Genomic DNA, 15,481 nt, shown 5'->3' on the forward strand with positions numbered 1-15,481 from the left:
AGCAATATTTAATATATATTCTATACAATAAAACAATAAGACAGTTAATTTATTTTTTGGTTTTGATACGCGGTATGGTTGCTAAATAGGAAATAAATATATCTTATATCTTGCTCTAGAAAGGCGCGTATTTGCAAGCATTTCTCTTATACAAGTTTAAAGACTCACTCACAATTATATACATACTCTCCCAAAAAAAGAAACGTAACATGTAGTATCATTTTTGCAAAAGACGTTTTTATTAATAAAATAACTTTTTATATACAACTGTATAACTTTAATAGTTTTAAATGATATGCGTAGGTTTCCATATTACCAGAGATTAATATTAAATGGCAAAATTTGATGTGCGATCAACCGTAACTGATTTGAAATTTAAAATAGAAAATAGGAACATTGTTCGATTGGTGTTTCAAGAAAATGGAAAGCGCTTTGGACGCTTAAATTGTTGTTCTTTTGTATGTGTGATGTATGTTAACTAAATAATACTATTATGAATAAAATATTTGGCATTGTTAGCTGTAGGACAATTTTTACGTATGCCAAGACTAGACATTGTTATGCACAATATCGCAATATGGCGTCACGAAGCTGGGGAGTGCTCAACATTATAATGTTTACAGGAGTACAATCTCTCGTCTCTGACAGAGGTATTTATAGACTTGGACGTCAAATGATAGGCCGCGAACTAGTCGTCCGCGTATCACAACTGCGCAACAGGATTGGCATTTAAGTATTTTCCATCTATGCAACAGAAAAGTTTCGGCAACACAGACTGCTTCAAGCATACATGGCTTTCGCAGAATATCCACACAAACAGTGCGAAATCGCCTGCGGGAAGCTGGACTGTGAGCCAGACGACCTTATTTTGGTGCCGTCTTTGGGAGACAACATGGGCGTGCACGGGTTGGATGGTGCAATATAGTTAGGAACTGGATTCTAAGGAACTGGAGAAGTATCTGGTTTAGTGTTGAAAGAGTAATGCTTCAGCACCGATATGGCCGAACGCTTGTTTACAGGCAAAACAAATAAGCGATTTGCAAACAGCTGTGTGGTAAAATTTGACAGACTCGGTTGGGGCAGTGTTATTGTGTGGGGCGCTATTTCTTACAGTCACTGGTGCCACTGGTTCTTGTTTCTGGCAATTTAGCGGCACAGAGGTATCGCAACGAGATACTCCAGCCTCATCTCTTTCAAGTCATCAGAATCAGAGAGAGAGAGAGAGGTTTTTCAGCACGACCACGCCAGACCGCACTACTGTCGACATTCTTCTTGACCAGAACTTCACTGTGTTCACTGGCCATCCGTATCCCCGGGTGTGAATCCCATTGATCATCTCTGGGATCAATTGGATAAACGAATTGGCATGCATCAACCATATCAGCATTTTCTTCTGCAATTACAGCAGAGACTATAAGAGGAATGACAAAGTATACCCCAGGTCCAATTTCAACGTTTATTTCAATCAATGCGTAGACATGTTACAACAGTTTGCAAGCAAGAGGAAGTCAAGCAATACACTGATGTATTTGTGCAAATAAACATTCGTTAAACCTTTTGTTTTAAATTTTGTCTTTTTGATAAATGATAGTAACAAATAATACAACGACAATCATTATTCATACTATTAAAATGTTCACCTAACGTATTAAGCATTTAAACTTAATTTTACTGCCTGACAAAACCTTGCGTTTTCTTCTTGGGAGAGTATATTTTCTATATAAAAAAAACTACCATATGTGCATTGTATCCCTTTTACAACACACTTTGAAAAATAACGCACTTTGAAATTTTTTTTTCAATGTGCGTTAAATTTTGGACCATGTTATCGCACTGTGAAAATGTTAAGACCCCCCCCCCCCCCCATATACCAGTATGATAGTTTTGTTTCAAACTAGTGTAGACATACATTGTCTAATGATGTTTTGGAAGGACAGATGCTGGAACATTCTTCAAGAAATCAATGAGTAATCAATAAATTTGAATATTCATACATTGTTTATTGTAAATTGGGTTGTATCTTTGGTTGTCCACTTCCCGTTTCCAGTGATGCTAGGCCATATCAAACAATGTTTATATTAAATGTATTCATTGTAAACTCTTGACCTGACTAAAAACGAAATCAGGTAAACATAATTTTGAATGTCTATAAAAATTGTGATGTAGAGTCATAACGAATTTTGATTTTTTTTCAAAGTACGTTGAATTTGATAAACAATCGCACTTTGATAAATTTTTTTTCAAAGTGCTATGATCTTATCCAAAAGTGAGTTGAAACATAGCCCAACTACTGTTGTGCTTTAATTTACTGTTAAAAGAACTAAATCAATGACATACTTATATTCAATGAAATCTAAATGATTAAACAGTTTAATACCACGTACGTGTAAGGTTGTGGACTACCGGTTCCTATTCTTCCGGTTTTTACTACGGAAAGACGAGAAATTAAAAGAATCAATATTGAGATTTTAGTTTTGAGCAATTACATTTTAGATTTAAATTCACCATGTCAATTTTAACAATAATTTATGACATGTTATTGTGTCTTAGTTTTCGAGGTATTCAAAAAAAAAGAAAGGGGGGGGGGATAAAACCTCGAACTAGCGTTACAAAGTAAATGAAAACGCATAGACATTGCTTTGATAATGTAATAAACGTACATTGACACTTTTACTACGCATAGATCTCATATGTATTGCCTTTAATATGAGAATAATATGATTACCGTATTATTATAATTGTATTTCATGTAAATGTGTATCGAAAACTATTAGAATGACATTTGACAGATCATCTTTATAAAAACAAGAGTCTCGGGGTCATTTAGCCGTAACATTTATTTTTTGGTTTTCTTTAATTTCTCAAATAACAAGGGTTGAAGAGATGCCGATGAGTTCTTAGTTTATGTTGAAAAGAAAAGAGTTTAAAAGTTCTAGTTATTGTATTCTTCACAAAGTTTCGTTAGTAATTTTCTAGAAACGGAAAGAAATATTGAAATGATATTGGTTCGTGTAGTAGCGATTGATAATGACAGTCGTGTGTAAAGTTGTTGAGCATGGCTCTCATGCTTCCGGTCTTGGGAAACAAGATGGCCGAGGGGTTAGCGCGGGTGCCGCTCACTGCTAGGATACTGGGTTCCATAGGTCGTAAGTTCAAGCCCCGGCCGGGGCGGGGCGGAGCTCCAATACACTGAATTTCCCTGTGCTTTATATGTATCTAAAACATTCATTATGGGCAGATATATGTCAATTTGAGAGTTATTGCAATGTTTGTGCTTATTCAATGTATATATGAAAGCAATGTGCATCGTCTCAATTATCTGTATTCCACCTGTATTTTAAACGACCATGATGTGAGTGACCAGCGCGCTAGGTTCCGTTTGTCATCGACAGCAAGATTTTTGTCTTGTATAGATGGCCGAGTGGTTAGCGCGGTGGCCGCTTATCGCTAAGAGAGTGAGTTCCATAGGTCATGAGTTCAAGCCCCGGCCTGGGTAGAGGTGGAGCTCCAAGTTAGTGAATTTCTCTGTGATATATATATATGTTATCAATGAATATTCAGATTTCGATTAATCTTATTTCAGTTTAAAAAAACAGAAGTGGTAATATTTTTCTACCTTCTTCCGTTTTCGGTACTTACGTTTTTTCAACGTAAGGGAGCAATAAAAAAGTCAAAACTCTTCATAGAAACCTGAAAAAACAAAGGAAGACATAGACATTGTTCAAGTTGAAGCAACAAACATTAGTAACAAATCCAGGGTATAAAATATTTCAAGAATTGTCCATAGAAGTTTTCATGTTAAATCTAACTCAAGGTGTAACCTTTTTCCTAAAACAGCTTTCAAGATTTTTTTTTTCATTTTTTATCTTCAAAATAAGGAACCTACATGAAGAATACAGCAAAAATGACCAACCCTGTTCTTTAGATTTTTCATTTTTATTCGACATTTAAACTCTTTTCGAGTGATTGTTTGGAGTAAAAAGGACAGTTTTAAAAATGGGTCCAGGGGTCATTTTCTAACTCTGTAGGAGTTTTAGAGGCCATAGATTCATATTTATCATTATAGCTCTTAAAGCTGCTTGGTCCGATTTTTTTGTTATGACAGTATCAACATTTTTTCTATACAAACCATTTATCTTCGAAAGTTATGGACTTTCTCCTATTTACACCAGCAGAATCAGTCTCCTTCCAAAGTTAGAAATATTCAAAGTAAATAAAAATAATTTCTTTTCAGGCAAACGAAAAAACAAACCAAAATGCTTCACGGGAAGGTTTAGAAAAGGGAACCGTTTGGTTTCGTCCCCCGAATAATTGGGGTTATTCAACCCGCGTGCTATGCATCGATTGTAAAGATAACAAATTTCAAAAATATAAGCGAACAAAACGTACACATGTTTATTTGTAATTAGTCTAATCATTCAACCTTTACTTAATGCGATGTCAAAGTCATAATACAACCATACCCGTCTCGTCGTCGTCAGGGGTGAACTTTAAAATGAGGCGAAATAACGCAGTACCCTTTTATGTCGTTTGTTTTGTTAGCAAATTTTGTACGTATTTTTTCTTCATTGAAATTTGGTTTAATTGACTGGGAAAACTACTGCAATGTCTATAATCATACATATGATTAGCATAACCATCGTTTAAAAGCGTGCAAAAAATTAGGTAAAAAATCGGACCAAGCAGCTTTAAAAAAGGCATTTGACAAAATTGACACAGGTATTTCTTAATTTTTTTTCTTTGGTATCACTCAAGAAGCTTAAAGTATACCTTAAACGGGCCATCAGCGAAACAGCTCGAATGTGTTGGTTTTTTGTTAAGATTTGATCAATAGAGAACAAACTATAGACAAATCAGAAGAAATATCCCCTAAAAATGATATAATGAAAGATCAAATTCCATTTAGATATAAAAGTTCAAGGAGTTTGGAATTAATGCATTTTCGAAATATGAGTACTATGTAGAAAAACCATTGGTTCAGTTTTAACAGATTATGAAAACTGATAGTCTTTCTGATTAAATTTTCTTCCATAAATTATAATCCTTGTATAATTAAAAGGTGTGGTATTTTATTTAGACAGATGATGAATACAAAGAATGTTACACAGCAACTCATATTGCTGCATAAAGTAAACAGAAAAAACAAACATTATCAAATAACACACTCAAAAATGAAATAACAAGATATTTGAGTTACTGTGGTTTCATTAATTTTCGTGGGTATCAATTTTCGTGGATTTTCTGAAAACCACAGTTTCAAGGATACGTAATTTCGTGGCCAATGACCCTATCAATACAAAATGTTACTTGAAATTGAACTTCAATGAACATTTAATTTCGTGGATCAACTTAACAACGAAATCCACGAAAATTGGTATTCAACGAATAATGATGAAACCACAGTATTAGTATTGAGATTAAGGTAGACCCCTGAATTCGTGGACCTGAAGAAATTTACAAACATATTTGCTCACATGCACCAGTAATTCTAGTAATACTTTTTTATATCTAATCCTTAATCATTAAGTCCAATAAACTTAATAAGGGTTTAAGATCTGGTGACATTCCTGGTTACAAAAAATCTTCATACATTATCACTTTCTATGTGTTGACAAAACAAAATCCTTTCTTTAGCAACAATAATTACACATTTTTGATGACTTCTATCTTTTGCAAATCCAACCTTTGACACATTTTTAGCATCATGAAGTACATAGGTCAATTAAAAATAAATTATCATTTTTACTCCAATTCACAATTGCTGAGGAAACAGAACTGGGGCTTTTAAGCTTAGAGTAATACATGTTTATTTACAGGGTTCTCGGAGTTTTAATGTCAATTAGCAAAATTGAATTACTTCAGATTTTAGATAAGAGCAATTTAAACATCCCTGTGGTTAAATGAAACAACAAATTGGTAGTGTGAGTCGGTTATTACGTCGCACCGAAGGTTTCCGATCTCAGAGGCTTCAGATAATTATGCATATTGAGGTCACGCGTCTTATCAGCTCTATAATTCTGCAAAAGCTTATAATGAAACAAATTGGAGTAGCAGGGGGAATTTTGCAGAAATGTTAACACATTCGCAATCCATCTTGTTGGTCAATGTTTTTGTGATTGTGTCACCTGTCCTTTAATAAACAAATGACGTGAATTCTACGACGCATGATTTACGCGCATGTAACAATTCGTTCTATTATACTTTCATGTTAAATACTGAAATCTGATTGGTTTAGGCACAGTTGATAATCCGTTCTATTACCCTCAGTGTTAGCAACACACCTAGCAACGGGTAGCACAACGAATTGTTACATGCGTGTAAATTATGCGCGTACGGTTCGCCGTAAATTCACGTCATTTCTGTAAAAAAGCAGTAAAACATTGCCTAGAATTAAGACATTCAGTGCTGCTGTTGCAGATGTTAAATTCCACAATCTTTCAATAAGAAAAGCTGCTGAAAAATATAAAGTACCCAAATCCTCCCGGAGTGATCGAATTACCGGGAAAATCCCCGAGTGTGCTAGTTGGAGTAGGAAACACATGTTTACAGAAAATGAAGAATCTGAAATGGTAGACGTGGCTATAAAGAGGGCGAATATGGGGATTAGATTCAGCAAACCCAACTTTTTTCGGTTTGCGGGGGCCGTAGCAAAAGCTAAAGGCGTGACACTTAAAAGCGGCAGGCCGTCAGACATGTGGTGGAGGAGAATGAAAACAAGTGTTCCTTTTAAAGGAATGATCGGCAATAATGATATATTGATAGCAAGAAGCATTCAACATGATCAGTTTGATGTAAAATAATTTAAAAAGTACTGTTTTTCTAAAACATATAGAATATTTTGAATCTGTACACCATAATTTCATCATTATAAACTGTCAACAAATTTAATTTTGAAATAATTTTGGGGAAAGCCGTTCGTAAACTCCTTGTCTAGTATTATATTTTTAACGTAATCATTAAATGTTAATGTATCTTCTTCTTCAGAATACTGAGTAGGGCTCTAAAAGAGCATTAACGTGTATACAAAGAAAAAGATGTATTAAAATAATGTAATGCGACTGAAAAACATTGAATGCCATCATAACTTGCTATTGGGGTCGCATTATAACGTAACCTTGTTTATAAATCAAGCCGTCTTCCTAGCTACTATTATGCAACATCAATAGATCGAGGTCAGTTCATGGAGCATGTTCATCGAGCATCTTCTTATGATTGAGGTCAGTTCATCGAGGTCAACTGCATTACTGAATGAAACTTTCGATCGAAATTCTTACGCGTGAGACAAAATGTGCATTCTTGAATTAACAGGTCGAACTGTATTTTATGTATGTTTGCATCTCTTAAGGTAAATAAATGAAATAAAACTGAGTAAAATGTTATATAAATACTAAACCAAACTTCAAGTTTTTATAAGAACAACTTATGCAAGCGGAATGTGTGCGCACATAAAAGCATTTGCCAGATGCCTCATATGGACACAATAGTGATCGGCCGAAGCCGATCATAAAAAGACATCCAGAGTTTTCCCTGAGGCTACAAGTACGGTGCGACACAATGCCATGTCTAGGGATCGCCTTAATCGTTATTTCAAAGCACTTGGAGAAATCGTTTTATCGCCAAACTTCCATGACCAGCCAACCAAAATATGGAACATGGATGAGACAAGAATCAGTTTGGCTCCTAAACCAACCAAAGTAATTGCCAAGAAAGGGATCAAAACATTACACGGAAAAACTTCGTCCTTTCGTGAGCTCATCACAGTAATTGCATGCGCGAATGCAGGCGTTGGTTTTTTACCACCCCGTTTCGTATTCCCGGGGAAAACGAAAAGAAAACTGGAAAGCTACGACTTTGAAGTTGCTACAACGCCAACATCACCAATCAGAGGTGCAAATGTCTCTGTTTCTGATTCTGGTTGGACGAAAGATGGGTTTGCCAGACTCTGGTTCACAAATACTTTTTTAAAGAACATTGGACCGTCACGACCGCAGCTATTAATTTGCGACGGACATGGGTCTCACAACAATGTTGAGTTTCTTGAACTTGCAAAAGAAAACGACATCATTGTTGTGGAACTTCCAAGCCACACCAGCCAGTGGACACAACCACTCGACCGATCGGTGTTTAAGTCCTTAAAATGTCACTGGAACACAACAGTAGACAACTTTATCAGAGAGACAGGGGTTTCTGTCGGTAATAAACAATTTCTCAAACTTTTCAGGGTTGCTTGGCAAAAATCATTCATGCCTTCGATAATAAAAAATGGTTTTGCAGCTACAGGCATATATCCTTTCAACTCCGATGTAATTCCAAATGAAGCTTATGCTCCAAACCTCTGCGTTGAATCAGGCCACCCGGAAACTTTTAATTCAACAGCGATTTCATCAGGAGCCACAACTGCCTCAGAGTCTGTGGTTACTGATGAAATCGCTGAATTGGCTTCTCTTCAAACTGAAGACGAATGCCATTTAGAATGCCATTTAGCACAAGACGAAGAACCACTGCTTGATTTACTATGCGCATCAACTCCCTGCCTCAATGATAGCAATGAGATCACAACTTGTTCAAACAGTGATGCTCTCGCTATTATTGAGAGTACTCTTACACACGATCAAAAACTGATGTTTTCAGCAGCACTCATTTCAGGGGGGGGGGGAACCAAACTTGATCAAGATCCTTTATACCAAAGTTGGAAACATTATACACAACTACTGTCAGCCGATGATGTTCTCCCAACTACCCTGACAACAGATAAACAAAATGTTTTGGAAAAATCATCCATTGAGTTTGCAGAAAACGCAACATCAGCACAGGGTGTTGCAGATGATATTTTCCCGATTCCCGAAAAAAATATTTTTTTTAATATCCCCAGCGGGATTCGAACTCATGATGTCCAATTTTGAAGTGAACCTATAACCCACTGCTCAATATTTCGGGAAAGAAACTATTTATAATTACACTCGATTGTATTGCTTATTTTGGTAGGTGGTACCTCACACCACGGAGGTGTTCCATAACATTTTAAGCACTTTTTTAGTATAATTTTCATTAAGTTAAAAATTAAGTTTATTAATTGACATGATGCATCACTGCGCGTGCAATCAACTTTAAAATACCAATATCTAATTTTATGTCCGACTTAAAATCATGTGTCCGACTTACGAACGAATGTGTCCGACTTACGAACGAATTGTTGTTGGTTAGTCACATCACTAGGCATTATGAGATAAAATATCGAGGTGTTCCGAACATATCAAGTAGACAATTTCAAGCTCTTTCGGACTATACCCTTTACCTTATGGTACGCAATTGGATGCGATCCGCAAACCTCTGGGAAAATGAAGGGTGTCCGACTCTACATCAGTCTACCTATAATAAAATAAATAGTGCCTGTTTGAGAGGATAACAGTTGAAATTGACACCCTTCAAAAACCATTGTCAACCTCCGCTTCATGTCGGTTGACAATGGTTTCCTTGGGATGTCAATCTCAACTGTTACCCTCCCAAACAGGCACTATTTATATAATGTTACCCGTTGCCAAGTGTATTGCTAACGCTGAGGGTAACGGATCGAATTATCAACTGCGTCTAAACCTTTCAGATTTCAGTATTTAACATGAATATTGTATTGTATTGATTATTGATGTGCAGCTATACAGCTCATATATAAAATTATGGGCGAAGTCTTTCTTTACATTTCAAGCAAAGTTACCCATTGATCAATCAAAGGGGGGGGGGGGGTTGTAACAACTGCGTATATGATACTTTAGATAGAATGTTTTATAAGAATTCATTTGACTAATTTGACTAGTAATTGTTAAATGAGTATTATGTAAGACACATGAGTTATACTTTTTCCAAGATGAATGATATTCATTCTATATTTAGAGGTCGCGTTTTATCAAACCTAAACACTGATGTAGAGTCAATAAATGGTAAACATATTACATATAGTTTACTGAATTACACAGGATTTTTTTGCAATGAGCACGAAATGTCTTATGAAAATTACTATTTTAACAATTATGTCATGATTGATGTTATTTTTAGAAAAAGTTAGACGGTTATGAGTTTCCAGTTTTCTTAACAAAGCAATGTCCAAGGAATCAAACAGAGTGGAATGAGCGGTCGTCTGTTATCAACTGTACTGAGGATAATGGATACGTGTGTTTGCCGAATGAAAACATAACAGAACTGCTGGAGTTCTGTTATATTTATCCTTTTATATTGATACAAGAGAGTAAGTACACAGAACGTGCGTAAATATTTCCAAAAAAAAAAAATACTAAGCAAAACAGTACTAGATCCGAACGTAATGCTACAGCAGTTTTGTTTTTGTTTTAACATAATGTTAATATTGAATTAGCATCATTGCAGATACCTGCCTTTTCCTCCAAACTATGTATTTCCGTCACGTAATATTTATATAAAGAAAATAATGATTTTAAATATGTTTTTGAAAGAAAGAAACTGAGAAAAATACCTAAGGAACTATTTTGCCATTTGTTTTTATTAAGGACGCATTACTAACACTTTATGATGAGTCTGTAGATAGTAAATATTAATGAAATGTTATTAACTTTGTTTAAATTTCAGACATTTGTTTATATTTGAGCAATCAATATTCAGCTGTGGATTCATACAGCTGCACTGGCTTCCTTTCCGGCTGTCCAAATACTTCTCATGTCTCTTATAACCTGTTTGAAAGTATGTATCAAATCAAATGAAAAGAAAAATATTCATTGGTATCCTACTGTAATACAAAAATATATCATAAGCCAAAGGCGCTTGAAAAAAATACGCCACATATCACTGCCACTCTAATATTTATCTCTTGATTATTTATGATTTTTAGGAGCTTTTTAAACACATTATTTTGCGGTAGATTAATTGTCATTGTTGTAATTTTTATACTGAATTGACAATATTTATGGAATAAGGATGTACAAGTAACTTAATGCATGAAAAATGGACAGATCGATGTATTATGGTTTTATAAGTGATGCATTGTGCGTGGAAGAGTTATCTTTCTTTTATCTAGTTTAATTATTTATTTTATTTTATCTGCCTATCAATGTCAAACAAGATGGCTATATCCTACGACATTTAAGAAACAGTAAAAAAGGGTCACCAAGACGATGCAGTGTAAAATGAATAAAGATGTTCTTTACTAATTTCTTTTATTTTGGTGATCAGCACTTCGAATTTTCTACTTTGATTCTAAAATTAAACAGAATTTGACACCACATAAAACACATTCTCGATGGGATTTCCTTTTTAAAATCATGTAACAAATATATGCTTTACAAATAAAAATTTTCTTTATGAGCGTTCAACGGAGATAACGACCATATCCCTATTTCTGGAATTATAACACACTGTGCCAGTCTCTGTTTCTAAAGCATCAAACAGTAACATTCTTTAGATTTATTAATGTTTCACTATCATCATCATTAACATTAACAGTACAATGAATTCAATGTATATTAATTTATCAATAATTTATGATTACACTAAAAAAAATTAATACACAACCCAAAATAGAAACTCTACGGTAATCTGCTTCACATCAGCTGTAAAATAGCCCGGATGATAACATTGAAAAGTGTAAGATATTCCAAGTGAGTTCCGAATTGTAAAATAACGTGAACATTTCCCATTTTAAGAATATATTTTCGTTTCTGTGAACTTTTATAAAAAAAAAATGATAATGTGTCAATAAAGTAATTTTGGATATTTTCCCTTTCATCGATTGTAACTGTATTTTTTTCACAGATATGTGCAATTAATCGTTTGTACAGATGTTTTCACTAGAACGTAAGAAAAATAACTTTTTACTGCAATAAGCGTATAAAGCAGTAACATATATTTGAATCTTTCTTACAGAGCCTGATTGCACATCCATTGGTAATGGATGTTTCCTTGCTGAGCCATCTTGTCAAAAGTAAGATTTACGTTTTTCACACCTAGAGTTTAACTGTTTTTTAAATACCTTAAATACCTTATGCTATCGTTACTGTGTACTTTGGTAATAAGTCTGGTTACTTAGGTTACTTGTGCATCTCGACTCTTTTTTTCTTGAATTATTAATCGTTTAATATTTATTAGTTTGATTAGTGTATGTAAAACATGCGGTTTTTTTTCTCTAAAACAGTCTAACATCGACAGTTCAACCTATAGACGATACGAACCATACTGAATTAAAGAACAGTAAAGGCGGGATTGTCATAGGAACAGCGATTGTGGCGTTCATAATTACCTGTATAGTCTGCTATCTGGTAATCATTCATAGAAAAGGTAAGGACGGATACAAAAGTTAATTTTCTTTTTAATAATATCGATCTTTAATTTTGTTTTCAATTTTTTTTTTCAATTATCAACAGCAATACAATATTATCATTTATACTACCGTTTCACACAAAATATAACCAATCATCTATAATCTCATCCAAGCACACTAAAATAATATCGAAATATTAAAAAGAAATCCTATTCTTTTTAATGATACTAGAAGTTGACATATTTAAATTACTCAATATTTGTTTCACATTTGGAAAAGAAAATCTCACGGATCATATTAAGTCTATTAAAAGTTACTTGCTCTTCCTTGCAAAATTCAGTCATTACGATGGAATCATTATAATTTGTGGTGGCTCAATTTTTGTTAAATTCGTGGGTTATCCACGAAATTACATCCTCCACGAATTGATAGATTAGGGTAATAAAGTCAAATTTCCTTTTGTTGATATATGAGATATATGACAATACACAAAGTTACGTCCCCACCAACCTGTAAAATTTAAGCCATCGACGAAAATTGGCACCCACGAAATTAAATGATTCCACACTATACTGGATTTATGCATGTGCTTTTATTTTAAACATGGGCTACATATATGTTCCGTAACTTATACGTCTATAATAAAAATAAATATAATCCTTTATTCTAATATGGATGATAAAAAAGCATATCTGCTTGTTTTGTTTTATACATTTTGATATAAATAACAATAGCGAAATCGGTTTTACTAGGAAATCAAACCTGCAAACAACATACTTTATGCATGTGCTTTTATTTTAAACATGGGCTACATATATGTTCCGTAACTTATACGTCTATTATAAAAATAAAAATAATCCTTTATTCTAATATGGATGATAAAAAAGCACATCTGCTTGTTTTGTTTTATACATTTTGATATAAATGATCAATAGCGAAATCGGTTTTACTAGGAAATCAAACCTGCAAACAACATACTGATGTAGAAACTCAAGAAGCTCTAGAGCCATTCTTTTCCCAAAATCAGCATGCTGTAAATGAACTGCATGAGGAAGGTATGAAAACTTAAAACTTTTCATTAAAATAAAGAAAAATGACTTCTTTCTTTTCCTTTTCTTTAAATAAAAAAAGTATACTTGACACACGTCAAACCATGGTTTGTAATTATCTGTATAGTCTTTTACCTGGTAATCGATCATAGATAAGGTAAGAATAGATTCAATATTTTTAGGTCACCTGAGTAAACCCAGGTGACCTATTATTATCCGTTTTCGTCCGTCGTCGTGCGTCGTCCGTCGTGCGTAAAGAATTTTACATTTTTAACTTCTTCTTAAAAACTACAAGTCTAATTGTTACCATTTTTGGTGTGAGGCATCTCTATGGTAAGAGAAATCTAAATTGTGAAATTCGTGGCTCTACCACCCCGGGGCACCACAAATGGGGCCAAATATGCAAATAAAAAAAGCCAAAATTTCAAAAATCCTCTTCTCTACTCCCACACATATAAGGAAAAAATTGGTTGCATGGTTATGATGTCCATGAATTCCCCTACCAAAATTGTGGAATTCATGGCCTCTGGGTCAGGGGTTTTGGCTGTAGGGGCCAATATGGCCATATAGTAAGAATGTATTAAATCTTAGAAAATCTTCTCCACTCCAATATATTTTTGTTAAAAACTAAATGCATGATTATGACGTCCATGAAGCCCTCTACCAAAATTGTGAAATTGATGACCCCTGTGTCAGGGGCTAAGGTTCTAGGGTGGGGCCAATATGGCCATATAATAAAAATGTATTCAAATCTTAAAAAATCTTCTTCTTTACTCCCATACATGTTGGCAAAAAACTGAATACATGGTTATGATGTTCACTAACTCTTCTACATAAATTGTGAAATTCATGGCCCTTGGGTCAAGGGATCAGGACATGTGGGGGATGGCAAAATAGTGATAATGCATATAATGTTTTAAAATCTTCTTCCCTATTCTCACACATCTGTATGAAAAACTGACTTCATAATTATGTTTACCAGGAAATCCTCTACTAAACTTTTAAATTTCATGCCCCCGGAGTATGGGTTTTGACTCTAGGACAGGGCCAAAATGGATATATAGGTGTTAATGCATATAATGTTTAAAAATTATCTTCTTTTCTCCCATATACCTGAAAGGAAATCTGAATTCATGATTTTGTAGACCAGATCTTTAAGGGTTATAGGTTTCTTAGTTCTTTTTGATAGATTTCAGGCAGGGAGGTGGTTGTCATTACAAAAGGACTATGTGCGGTATTATGCATTTTTTGCCCCCAAAATCAAATTTTTATAAAGAACTTAAAAAATAAGGTGAAAGATGGTTAAAAACATATTGAAAATTAGGGTGTAAAAGGTTATCACCACAGTGACGTCATAATGTAGAAATGTCGTCATGAAGATTGCCTTATTTGGATAAATTGATAAGTAGCAAAATATGGGTGTTTTCCGATGGTTTTTCGACTAGGAAAAATAGAGCGCAGGCTTTCTCAAGTACCATATTTAAGTAAAATGTTTATAACTATATGAAGAAAAGCATATGTTAAAATCGTACTTGAGCAGACCTGTGTTCTATACTTCCGAATGCAAAATACATGTATAAAGCAAAAATAAGAATATTTTCATTTGTTTGCAAATTTGCGGAATTATGTCATTCAGGGGACGACATAGATCAACAGCGAATCAAGATAAAAGTGATAGGCATCCTTTGTACAATGACTTATGAAGATTTGATTAATATAGGATACTATTTTAAAATTGATTGAAATCGAGGGCAGATATTTCACCATACCGCACATAGTGCTTTACATGTATAATTTTTCTACTCCGATCCAGAATGAAACCCAATTAAATAAATATATGAGACTCCTCGACAAGTTTGTGTATGGGGTATATGCTTCTCATGTGACCGTTAAGGTCTATTGGCCTCTTGTCTAATATTTTTGTCGTTTAGAAAGTAATTTTTTTTATAATATCCATTTTTAAAAAAAAATCCTTGTTTTATTACAATTTTCAACAGCAATACAATATTATCGTTTAAACTACAGATTCACACAAAAAAATAACCAACAATCTTATAACTCATCCACGCACACTAAAATAATATCGAAATGTAAAAAAGATCTTTTTTTCATTATTTTTACTAGAAGTGGGCATATATAAATAACTCAATAT

The 15,481-nt window shown here is 34.0% G+C and overlaps 2 protein-coding genes across 2 annotated transcripts in view; both read left to right on the forward strand.

Annotated features, from left to right (window-relative positions):
* LOC136269885 (uncharacterized) overlaps nucleotides 1-15,481 on the forward strand; it is a 28,478-nt gene that overhangs the window by 325 nt on the left and 12,672 nt on the right. Inside the window, exons 2-6 of the mRNA XM_066065557.1 lie at nucleotides 10,051-10,240; nucleotides 10,597-10,707; nucleotides 11,887-11,944; nucleotides 12,155-12,297; nucleotides 13,234-13,335. Coding sequence (XP_065921629.1) covers nucleotides 10,051-10,240; nucleotides 10,597-10,707; nucleotides 11,887-11,944; nucleotides 12,155-12,297; nucleotides 13,234-13,335 — 604 coding nt within the window. The remainder of the gene's footprint in view (nucleotides 1-10,050; nucleotides 10,241-10,596; nucleotides 10,708-11,886; nucleotides 11,945-12,154; nucleotides 12,298-13,233; nucleotides 13,336-15,481) is intronic.
* On the forward strand, nucleotides 791-9,017 carry LOC136273487 (uncharacterized). Its single transcript, XM_066077936.1, has 4 exons — nucleotides 791-906; nucleotides 6,389-6,528; nucleotides 7,594-8,193; nucleotides 8,986-9,017. The coding sequence occupies exons 1-4, from the start codon at nucleotides 791-793 to the stop codon at nucleotides 9,015-9,017; spliced, it is 888 nt and encodes a 295-aa protein (XP_065934008.1).

Source organism: Magallana gigas, chromosome 1, assembly GCF_963853765.1.
Source record: "Magallana gigas chromosome 1, xbMagGiga1.1, whole genome shotgun sequence".
Taxonomy (NCBI): Eukaryota; Metazoa; Mollusca; class Bivalvia; order Ostreida; family Ostreidae; genus Magallana; species Magallana gigas.

What these genes read in the sequence shown, in the direction of transcription:
- LOC136273487 (XM_066077936.1), top strand. Translation starts at nt 791, where the DNA reads ATGGCTTTCGCAGAATATCCACACAAACAGTGCGAAATCGCCTGCGGG. An exon ending in CCCCGAGTGTGCTAGTTGGA is followed by an intron (nt 6,529 to 7,593) that starts GTAGGAAACACA and finishes GTTATTTCAAAG; the next exon opens with CACTTGGAGAAATCGTTTTA. An exon ending in AGAGACAGGGGTTTCTGTCG is followed by an intron (nt 8,194 to 8,985) that starts GTAATAAACAAT and finishes TTATTTTGGTAG; the next exon opens with GTGGTACCTCACACCACGGA.